Genomic DNA, 12,904 nt, shown 5'->3' on the forward strand with positions numbered 1-12,904 from the left:
TGTGACATAAGGACTATGACTGCAGATTTAAACTGCTCACAAAGACAAAGGGAAAGCAATCAGAATTAATAATTGTTCATCAGAACATACAAAGTTTTCCCGGCAGCGAGTTAATTATACAATTATTTTTAGAAAAGTATAATATTGATATTGTCTGTTTCACAGAACATTGGCTTAAAGAAAGCAATATGATGTTCAATTTAAATAATTATAACGTTGTCAGCTGCTTCAATCGAAAGTCAGTTAACAGAGGCGGGTCTATGATAATTGCAAGAAATAATATTAATGTAAAGGAACGTGCTGACATTGTTAGACTTTCTATTGAGTGTTGTATAGAATTATCTTGTATAGAACTAGAAAATTATATCCTTATATGTGTGTACAGGCCTCCTAATAGTGATTACAATGTTTTTGAAGGGGTGATGGAGGATATTTTAAAAAAAGTATTTAATAGTATTAAAAAAATTATTGTATGTGGAGATTTTAACGTTGATATTCTTTGTAACACACCCACATGTACAAAATTTATTAGTTTATTTCAGTCGTTTGATTTATGTCATGTCTTTCATGAACCCACTCGTGTAACTGCCACGTCTGCTACTTGTCTTGACAATGTTTTTTGTAACTGCGAGTATACAGAAAAATTCATAATAAATAAACTTCCTTCAGATCACTGTGGTCAAGTTGTTAAGTTTAGCAGTCAAATCAATAAAGTCAACAATAATAAAAAATCAAAAAGACAAATAAATGTTTACAATATTAATAAATACAAAAGCGCGATTAAAAATAAATTGGATTTGCTGTTACAATCTAGTAATAATCCTGATTATCTTTACACCAAGCTAATTAATATTTTATCCGGAGAATATGAACAATTTTTCAAGAAAAAAGAAGTTCATGTTAAATCTAAATTCACGGAATGGGCAACAGTAGGAATACTTAAAAGTAGAAATATTTTGTTTGATTTATACGATCAAAAAAAATATCGATTTGATGACAAATTCACCACTTATGTAAAAAATTATTCTAAAATTTTTAAAAAAGTTTGTATTATGGCTAAGTCTAATTATTTTAATAAACAAATTAAGCAGTCTTCTGACAAAATTAAAACCATCTGGAGCATTATAAATAAAGAAACTGGAAGATCTAAAATAGCCTGTAATCAATTTACATTAAATTATGATAATAAATTAATATCAACAACAAAAGATGTAGTTAATATTTTTGAAGATTTTTTTGCTAATATTCCGATTGATATTACATCTTCTCTGGACTCATCTCAATCTCGAGCAAAAAAATTACTAGAGACTAATATCGGTTGTTGTTCTTTAAGATTTAAATTTTCACATGTTAGCCCCTTTCATATCATAAAAATATTCAAACAGCTAAATTTAAAAAATACGGAAGACCTTTGGGGCATGTCTGTAAAAGTAGTTAGTTCTTTCATAGATATTGTTGCTCCATATCTAGCCACTATTTTTAATAAATGTATTGATAATGGCGTTTTTCCACATTTAATGAAATTTAGCAAATTAATCCCACTATTTAAATCAGGAGATAAATTTGAGCCAGGGAACTATAGACCTATATCTATTTTGCCAGTTCTAAGTAAGGTGTTTGAAAAGATAATGTTAAATCAAATGTTACATCACTTCAGGGTTAACGGACTGCTTCACAGTCAGCAATATGGTTTCACCGCCGGCAAGTCTACCACTGACGCAGGTGTTGCGCTAGTGACACATATTTTCGAATCTTGGGAGAGGTCACAGGATGCACTCGGAGTTTTTTGTGACCTATCAAAGGCATTTGATTGTGTGGATCATAAAACGCTTTTGTACAAGCTCGAACATTATGGTATAAGAGATAATGATCTAAAATTAATGAGAACTTATTTAGAGGATAGGGTTCAAACTGTAGATATTGACGGTGTAAAATCTAAGGGAGCTAATATTAAGATGGGCGTTCCACAAGGGTCAATCTTAGGCCCCTTTCTCTTTTTAATCTACATAAATGACCTTCCCTTTATGGTAGAGAAAATTGCAGATATAGTGCTGTTTGCGGATGATACTTCGTTAGTGTTTAAAATTGGACGTCAAAGTAATCAATTAGACGATGTAAATTGTGCTATGTCTGCAATATTAAATTGGTTTACATGTAATAACCTATTATTAAATTCCAGCAAAACAAAGTGTATAAAATTTACACTTCCTAATGTAAGACTAATAAATACACAGTTATTGCTTAATGATGAAATAGTAAATTTTGTTAATGATACAGTTTTTTTAGGTATAACAGTGGACTCGAAATTACAATGGGGGCCCCATATTTCAAAATTGGCCAGTAGACTCAGTTCTGCTGCATATGCAATTAGAAGAATTAGACAATTAACAGACGTGGCAACGGCTAAACTTGTATATTTTAGTTATTTCCATAGCATAATGTCTTATGGCATACTGCTGTGGGGTAAAGCAGCCGATATAAATACTATATTTGTTTTACAAAAGAGAGCCATACGTTCTATTTATGGTATGGGTTCGAGAGAGTCATTACGTCAGTGCTTTAAAGACTCAAATATCCTCACAGTTACTTCACAATACATTTATGAAAATATTATGTATACACGGAAGAACTTAGAGAGTTTTAAAAAACTCAAAGACTGTACAAGTAGAAACTTACGCAATATAAATAAGCTTATTTTACCTAAATGCCGTCTGCACAAAATCAGTAATTCATTCTATGGTAATTGCATAAGATTTTATAATAAACTGCCGGAATCTGCATTAAATCTGACAGAGAGGCAATTCAAATCTTATATTAAACAATTTTTATGTAAGAAAGCCTATTACAGGATAGACGAATTCATAGATGACAACATATCAAGTAAATAATTAGTTTATTAGCATACAACGTTATAATTTTATTTTCTCATTGCTTTCTTGATTTAATTGATTAATTTTAGAAATATGAAAGCGTAGCGGTTTTTTGTATTAATTGCCGCATGCATTCTTATGTAAAATGTGAATACTATAACTATCAGATGGCAATTATGAGTAGCTTTGACGTGGTCTAGTGTTTTGAGTAGTCATGCTCACTAAAATGTCCAGACTTGTGGCGGCGTGGTGGGCCGGGTCATTGGGCTCCCTAAAATATGGTCGAGCGCAGTGATGGCTGGCTCATCCGTCATACTCGTGAACGGGTGCTGCTTGTAGGGACTGGTCTGCTCTAATCACTATGACTGATTTCCTCTTATTAATTGTTTAACCAGTTGGTTATGTATTCAATATTTTTTTTTTCTTTTTGAATATTTAATTGAATTAGTGCTAATTGGTGGTTTGTATTCACACAATTAAACTTGAAAATGTAAAGTAATAATAAAATTATTTAAAAGAGCAACACGCAAGTTTCTTGCTCGTTCTTCTTGTGATGAGACAGCTTTCCGAACGAGCGGTAGATTAAAAAAAAAATGTAATGACTTTTCAAAAGTGCTTCAATGTAAGTTTATTTGAATAAATGATTTCTATTCTATTCTATTCTATTCTAACTGACCTGTTTCATCCTCACCGATGCCTTTCACTGGTGCTCCGCTAGTATAAGCAAACATGAGATTTGTTTGCGAATTTTAAATATTCATTACACACACAGATATGATCTCAAAAGGACACGTCACAAATTTCATAGCTTAGATTTAAGTACATTATGTTTCATAGATCAGATAATATTTTATAAGTAGGTACGGACCTAATGTCTTCATAGAATCAATCTAACCCGTTTTGATATTATTAATGATAGTTTGAAATAGATCAAGACCCACCGAAACTTAAGTTTTTCAAGTGTAGATCGTATCTTACCAGGATATTTGGCGTAATGTACAATCAAAATGACTTGATGGAGTTTAATAAATTAGATGTTATGAAACTCATTGTATTTATAGTAAAAGATAGTACATTAATATAGAATAAATATGACAAATAAACTAAAATAATGAGTACAATAAAAATTCCTTTATTTTTCAATGCCTTTTTTTTAATTGGTATAATGTGATCAATTACTACAGCTTTCAATTTCAATAAATTGGCAAATAATAACAAAATCTGTTGAATATGTTAGGAAGAAATAATAAATGTGTTTGAAGGTCAAAGGCTGAACAGAGAACAACCCAGTTGTGTCTGCTTACCCCGGTTCTATAATAAACCTTATGTGTATATATAAATAGGTGCCTACATATCAGAAGGACTTGACTGTTTGTCGTGCTTTTGCTTGTTTGTTACCTTCGTGTAATGTAAATCTAATTATTTAATTAACAATTCAATAAATAGGTAATTTATCAATAGCGGTAATTATTTAACAAGTGTTATGACGTGCTAATGCAAGTATTGGTGATATTTTTAGGTAATTAATTTCACTGCAAGTATTTTGAATAAAAAAAATATCGAAAATAAATAACAGCATGTTATAATACCGGTATCGTTTTGGTTCAGAAGTTCTGCATTCATTGAATTAATAGTGTCCGGTTATAAATGATAGATATACCTATTTGAACCCGTGCTGAACATTTATAATGAAATGATAACGGTATCGACAAATTGAACAAAAGTAACATCTATTCTTAGAAACTTAGGTATTATTTTTCTTATTTAAAATTTTTATTACGATCATAAGGCGACTAGAAAACAATAGAACTATTTGAAATAATTAATACCACCTTTAATTTTCATTTCATTATTTAAGTAGGTAGAATATCAAGGGGCCGGCCTATCTACAACTAGTCTAAAAATTATCTTATTATACATTATATTATTTGTCCAACGGTGGCGGCGGCAAGCAAGGACACGGCGGTGGACAGTACGGAGCGCCTAATACTGATGGAAATAATCCTGACGCCGCAGCTAAATGTCTGTAATGTATAAATTGCTTGATCAGTATATATTAGAGAAGATTGAAAGAAAGTTAATCTTTCTAGACATTCATTGTATTTGGTACATGTAAACACGCATTCCGTCTCTATATTTAAATGTTCTGAATGATACGTACGTATAAAACATCAGTGTGTGTTAATACACCGATTAAAAAGGTGTTTCATGTTGTGTGTGTTATATTTTATAAAGCATTAAGGATAAGTTCTACCTGTATTGTTGATCAAGATGAGCCTTTTCTATTCTTTTGTCTTTCGCTCTTCGATTTTGAAACCAAATTTTAACTTGCGTTTCACTCAATGATAATGCTGATGCCAGTTCACATCTGCAACAATTATTCAACATTAATGTGAGCCCAATATTAGAGTAAATCCTGTCGAATTCAAAAATAATTAGAGAATATATCGCGGAACATATACAATAAAACAGGTGAAATGAGAATTTTGAGTCGTTTGAAAATGTGCAGACTATCTACTACTAACAACTAGTTAGTGTAGAATGTGTATTGGTTTTTGACCCAACATGTTCGTTGTTTTTTTTATGTAACAAGGTATTCCAGTTCGTACACAGCGGGCACATCGTTGTCTGATGTCTTGAAGCTATACGTTTATACGGAAAAAGATTGTAAGTAATGGTGATTAACTACCCCATTGCGAGAGCAAGTCCACTTTAACGCTGTCTTTTTATGTTTTTCTATAAACTAATGTGTTATTTACTTGGTACTTTCGTATTTATATAAACTCAGTTTTACAATAACTTTATTTTACAATGATAAGTGTAATTTCTCGTGAATTTGCGGTTTAGTTAGAAACCTCATATATGAAAATAGTTCTTTAAAAACTCTAGATCCAAAAATTCACAGTTCACCTTCTTGCTCTAGCCACGTATTCGCCTCTGGCATACTCTAGTTCCAGCCTGAGAGTTTGGTGTGCCGAGAATGTTGTTCGCTGTCGCCTCGGCCGACTTTCTTTTCGCCTCCGACGTGCCACTATAATACAAAAATGTACATTGCATTTAAATATTCAAATACATTGAATATTTTAATACTCCAGATAAAAAAAATATGTCGATTTATATAGACGAAATCGTCTTTGAACTATGGACCACTCTGGAAATTTGCGAATTTTGGCAAAGTAGTAGTTGGTAATGTTTTTTAGTAATAATGGTATGTTATCCCCTCAGCGCTATCTGTTCACGCTGGAGTGCCGGTATTTTCAATGAGGGATGATAAGTAAGGATAAAATCAGGTCATTTATCCCATTGTGATGAATTCACCAGGGTATAACCATAATTGTTTTTACAGGGGGATCACGTGGAAGTCGACCTGATAGAGTATATTGCTAGCAATGGGGACTAACCTCCCAATTGATAACAATCCCTTTCCCCCCTTATTTTTATTATTATTATCACATATTTCACGTTCCGATCGACAATAAACAATTTCCATTCGATTGCCTATATATGTAAGGTTTCATTGTGGTTCCTGTAGGCATCATTATGTGATTTGAGTCCTGAGAAAATCAGGCTTGTAAGAGCTCGGATTGCACGCCATATTGCTCCGGAAGTTGCTCCCGGGTGAAACCCTAATCGCGCCGGACGGGTTCAATACCACGATATGCTAATTACAATATCCATTTATTGTAAAAAATTCAAGTAGACTAGTCTATTTAAATGATCTGTGAGTAGTGATGGATTAAGGAAATTGTTTTGTTTATGAGATCTCAGGTTCGATTTTCGGTCGAATCAATGTAAGAAGCTATTTTTTTCTACATATATATATATATATATATATATATATATATATATATATATATATATATATATATATCGTTTGTTAGTCTGATTTGTTTTTTTTGTTTTGTTGTAATACCTACAGAGGTTAAAAAGAAAAAAATATCAAGAATTAAAGTTCAGTTAAAAATCAAAAAATTAAAAAGGGGTAATTTTATGTTGGAATCGTTACTTCGGATTACTTTGAATAGATGACGTTACAGGTGGTACGAATTTCACCTGGTCATCTAGTAAGTAAAATGTAACTGAACACTGGGAATTTTGTGAAATTCTAAATTGGTCTCCGGTCTGGTTGTTGTGGACTATACCCTCAAATATCCGTTGCCTTATTTGAGGAACAGGCAATTGTTACTATGTATATTTATTTAGATATTATTTTTATTATCTACAAGCTTTTGTCCGTGATTTCGCGTGACCGCTATATGTTTATTGATAAAAAGTACTCTATATCCTTCTCTGTCTCATATACTAGGTATATATCAAATTTCAAAGTGATTAGTGAAGCCATTAAGGCGCTAAGGAGTAACAGAAAAACTCACATTTTTTTTTAATATTTTTTTTTATACAACTTAGAATGGCAAAGGAGCTGACGGCCCACCTGATGGAAAGTGGTAACCGTCGCCTATAGACATGAGCAGTACCATGGACATAACAGAGTATACTGTTTCGCCCATGATTTCGCCAATGGCAACCCCCATGCGTTGCCATTCCTGAGAACTCAGGTGTTATTTCTCTGTACCCAGTAAATTTACGCCATATCCCACCCTTCAAACCGAAACACAGTCATGCAAACACAACTGCTTCACGGTTGAAACACGAATTTATAATATTAGTAAAGATTATAATAAGTATAACATATATAAAAGAAGGAAAACTGAAAACTCCAATAAGGCTTGGCAAGCTTTATCAACCATTATCTCACGTTGACCCGTGTCATAATAGTGACGTCTCCGTAAAGAGTGATTAGTCCCTAGCAATAGGGACGTCAATGAGGTTAGAAAAAAATTATGAGTACCTAAGTTTTTTTTTATAAACGAAGATGGAATGATGCACCCATCTACGCTAATGGTATGCAATGATGGGCCACCAGTAAAGTCTGAAACGATAAGGATGAAATCAGGTTAGTTGGCCCAACGTTGGAATTAACCACAATAGTTTCCAGGTTTAATCTTTTAAAGGGATTCTATTTATTCTGATTTATGAAAATTACATTCTGCAAACAATACAGAACGGCTTAGTTAAACATAAAATTCATATAAATGAGTATTTATTACAGGAGAATAGACCTTTTTTGGGGTAAATATATAATCATGCTCGATAAATTTAAATTATGAATATAACAGAAATGAAGCGAATCATACGTACATAGTTATATCCGTGCTAATATCAGTCACCGATGTGATTGAAGCTCTATAGTGTATAAGTAATACAAGTGACCATATGGCGTATCAATGGTGTGGTTACATTACATGACCGGTCAATTACCGATTGATTTATGATTCGACGCACACCACTATTGAGATATGGTTACTTAAGGACGCCTGCGACAGCAGGGGTGCCACATAATCTCGTGTCTCTACAATTTTAAAACGTATAGATTTATTACATGCAGGTGTTTATCACAGCCTAGTTAGGGCTGTAATAATTTAGTTTTTAAGTAATAACGATATAATAATTACAAGTAGATATCTCTGTCTAGTTCCGCCCCAGCTAAGACCTTTTTTTTTTAATGGACAACAATGGCATGGTAACTTTGCCTAAACTATCGATATACGCTGGCGGAGTGCTATTAAGAGATAATAAATGATGATGACAGCAGATCAATTGGCCTTTAATGACGAATTCATCAAGAATTTGACTATGATGATTCCAAGAAATGACCGTGCAGACAGCAACATGACAGGGTAATGGGACCACTAGTCCCCATTACTAAGAACCGCTCCCAATTTCCCTTAACAAGAGCTTGTACCACGGGTACTAAACAGCTAATATACATACTTGGTCATACTCACAAATACAAATTGTATTTTGCCGGTTTGAATCTATGATCATTGAAAGGTGAGACAGTGTGTTAAACCGCTACACTACAGGGGTAAATAAATACAATGAAAATAAAATCACCAACAAACAATTTCTTTTCCCATCAATGCTCTGAAAAGATTTTATTTTGTAAGAGAAACACTAATAGAGATGTTGTTTATTGTTCACGTGATCGTTAGTGAAGGCGGTGCGTGCGAGGTTGCTCTCATTTTGTTTGTTCTCGGCATCGGAACTATTTATATATGTTTATTGTACTAGTATGAGCAATAGTCTGCTTAATGATTCAAATAAATGATGAAATATGACGGAGATAGTATCTAAACAGCAAGATTTTAGGGTTCTTTAGGTAGATTTTTTTTTTTTTATACAACTTAGAATGGCAAACAAACTGACGGCCCACCTGATGGAAAGTGGTAACCGTCGCCCATGAGCAATACCATGGACATAACAGAGTATACTGTTTCGCCCATGATACCCCCCATGCGTTGCCATTCCTGAGGACTAAGGTGTTACCTCTGTACCCTGTAATTTTATTATTTTATCTCACCCTTCAGACAAAAACAACTGCTTTACGGCAGAAACACCTTTGGTATTCCCAAAGGTACCACCACGGTACCCAAGCAAACGAGTTTTGTACAAAGTTTCCGTCTGGTCACCTGCATGATTTATTATATATACCACACACTACTTTTTAAGTAACATTACTAAAGCCTAACTGCAGTCACCAACACGCATGCCAAGCGTGGCAACTACTGGCAAAAGTACCCTTATGGAGGGGGGAGGGACTATGTTCAGCGGTGGGCAATCAACGGCTAATATGATAATGATGATAACTCTTAGAAAGATCCCTTACATTATTTGTAATTAATTTCTATGTACAGACATCGGTCAATTACGATTTTATTATATTATTAGTGTGAATTACAATGATGCACCCATAATAATTGTGAAATCAAGTGTGGACAATCTGCTAGAGATAATGTTATTGGCTTTAACAATATAAACTTAAAAAGGGTGGCTCGCGGTGAGATTCGTCAGCTGTGGATACCCTTATATCTACATTATGGCTCCTCTATGGGGTCCGACTGCTGTCACATATCGTCACGCGCTCAATCGAGCTGAAAGTGATATTCGTACTTAATATTTAATAGGGTTTTAAATGGATTAAATTTTTCATGTTAATAAACCGTTCATTTATTGTATGATCGTATATGTTATTAATTTGACATGTTTAAATAATTATGTAATAAATTTAAAGCACCTTTAATTGCAAAACTCAATTAGTTGCAAAAGATAAGGTTATTTTATAATCTCTGTGCCGTACATTAGTAAATGGGTAGGAAACGAACTTATAATTTTGAAATATTTGTTATCAATCATCATTGCAACCATTACATTGAAAAAAACTACATGATTAAGAATTTTATTAAATATAAATCATTCAAATTAATCGGCGAAAATATCAGTTGATGTGGGTAATATTAAAAAAATATCTAATTGAAAACCTCCTCTTACTTAAAACCGTTTAAAAACTATCTTCTCCCTGTTGAAATCTAATAATCCCCACTAATATTTTTTTTCTCAAACCTACTGATTAATCTATAATCTTACAATACCATAAACGAAGCGGACATGGGGGTCGGGACCCTTTAATATTCATTAACAAAGATCCCCTAATTACTTACCTATTCGACCATGACCGACCGAGATTGGAGGGGGTGCCGCACCTGACTTGTTTACTTTTTGTTTTCAATAGGTACAATTCATAGATATTGATATTGCAAAACGCATGCTCCGATACATTTCAATTGAAGTCAATAGCTCAATGAATCTTGGGAGATGGAAATATCTTCAAGAAATTGTTCATCTTTTACATGCCAATAAATTGCTGCGATATTTATCTATAGTTTTTAAATATTTAACCGAACGTAGATAAGTACTTAACATCGAAACTAATACTTTGTTTTTAATAGTTTTAATGATATTTAAATGTAATTCTATTAGAATAAGAGTGACATTAGCATATTACCATACTGGCTCGATGACTTAGTATTTATAGTATTTAGACTATAATATTTACATTACGGCGAAACAAAAGGAGGCTATAAATTTGGTATTTTTCTTGCACTGATGTATATGTCGTTATGTCTATATGTATGTTTGTTGTGGTATTACGCAAAGACTCCTGCACCAAATTGAATGTCGTTTTCACAGTTATATTCCTGAGGGCCTGACTTCAAATCTGGTGTATGTCTTGTCTTGACACTTGGCTTTTCTACTTTTGAAATCTGAAATCAATGAAAGTAGTAGGCAAAATGCTAATCTTATACATGAAAAGAAAATACGACGCTTGTGTTCTTATTCTGTCACAATATAAAGTGCGAATACCGCACATACCATAAAGACCGAATGATAACGATTACGAAGGAGACTATGGTTGTCAAGATTTTAGTAGGTAGGGCCTAGGTATTTTATATTTAAGTACATTTTTGTGGCACTGTACAAAAGTCATTACATATCTATGATCATTATCCAATGCATGCGAATCACTTTATCAAAATGCTATGTAATTTATTTGTAGCAAAAATGTTGATTTTAGCTCTGTACAATTTGTAATTCTTTATAAAAATACACATTTATTTATAACCTACATGAAAATAACGGGAGTTAGTAACCGGCTTTTTAACCCAATTCAATCCGACACAGATGTTATCAACCAAATGTGATGTGAAACGAGGACGATACAAATTGCGGATCGCGGCTAATGTAAATCGAAATGTTATGTTTCCAGGCAAATGCGTACGATGCAATGAATCCGATGCACACAGATGTTATTTCCCACGCGTCGCTGTATAATAACTAATACCTACGCCTACAGATATAATGACTAGGGTGTTATTAACTAATATATGCAAAAGGGATTTTTTAATGGAAGAAAATGAAGTGATAAACTCACTTGCGTTATCGGTATACGCTGGCGGAACACCAGTAAAGGATGACAGGTGAGGATGAAAGCAGATCAGTTAGCCCATCATGACGAATTTACAAGATTTAACCAAGACGGTTTCAAAGGAGAACCGCGAGGAGTTCGACCAGACAGGGTATATTGCTAGCTGTTACATCCCTATTACTAACTATCCTTTCCCCAGGGAAGGGATGCTTAGATGATTAGTAACGGAAAGTAACAGTTAGCTCTCTTTGATTAACTTTCACTTGGTTTCCCCTTAGAAAATATCATAGTAAATTTCTGGTGAAATACGATGAGCTAACTGACTTAATAACTTTAATCGAGGGGAGAGATTGTTAGTAATGCGGACTACTGGTCCCATTTCTAGCAATATACCCTGTTAGGTCAATCTCTATGTGGTTCCCCCTGGAAACCATCGTTCTGAATTCCAGGTGCACTTATTACGATGGACCCCGCCAGTGTATACTGGTAGCGCAGACGGGGTCACCATTCCATTATCATCCATTATAAAAATATATTTAATCTTCAGATATGTTATTGATATCTACCATGTGCATGAGATGTCTTGTTCTTTCTCATCCGAGCGGTAACGAAAACATGTACAGACAGTTATTCTACCTCTCATTTAGAGGGACTGTAGTGTTGTTTATATGTAAAGAAACCATTTTCCACTTGTTTACAATGGCATGATGTAGATACATACAGATTAAAACTTCGATCAACTCTAAAGAAAGAACTCCTCACTCAATTTAAGTCAACCAAAATTAAGTATATCATCTTAAGCAAAACATTTTCATAATTTATTTGAATTCTATAAATAATTTTCGGCGGTGCAAATAATACCTATTCAGTTAAATGTTTCATGGATTGTTGTTTCGTAATAGTTATTTGAGTTGAACAATGGGCAGATTTTCTAGCGAAGTAGCCGAACAGTGCCGACAATTTTCACATGAGAACGAGTTTGAATGAGCTCCGGTTCGTCGCTATTGCCGACCACTGAATCGTGGCGTCATAATCGCATCATGCATAGCGGTAGGCGAGCGAACAGCCCACGTCACGCCACCGCCACCACACCGCGCCAAGCCGCCCGCCTTCCTTGTCAAACGGTTTTTCACCGACGCGACAAACCATTATGATTCTATTTTCATGGCAATAAGAATCCCCACACAGAGAAACGATTTTCACGATAATA

The 12,904-nt window shown here is 33.8% G+C and overlaps 1 protein-coding gene across 1 annotated transcript; it reads right to left on the bottom strand.

Annotated features, from left to right (window-relative positions):
* Nucleotides 1-4,697: 4,697 nt before the first annotated feature.
* On the bottom strand, nt 4,698-5,929 carry LOC113519058 (homeobox protein rough; the record flags this gene model as incomplete). Its single annotated transcript, XM_026904104.2, has 3 exons — nt 4,698-4,894; nt 5,125-5,238; nt 5,781-5,929. Coding segments are annotated over 3 exons (363 nt in total), but the record flags the coding sequence as incomplete, so codon positions are not given.
* Nucleotides 5,930-12,904: the final 6,975 nt, after the last annotated feature.

This window comes from Galleria mellonella, unplaced genomic scaffold, assembly GCF_026898425.1.
Source record: "Galleria mellonella isolate WM207_F2 unplaced genomic scaffold, CSIRO_AGI_GalMel_v1 utg24764, whole genome shotgun sequence".
In the NCBI taxonomy this organism is placed as follows: domain Eukaryota; kingdom Metazoa; phylum Arthropoda; class Insecta; order Lepidoptera; family Pyralidae; genus Galleria; species Galleria mellonella.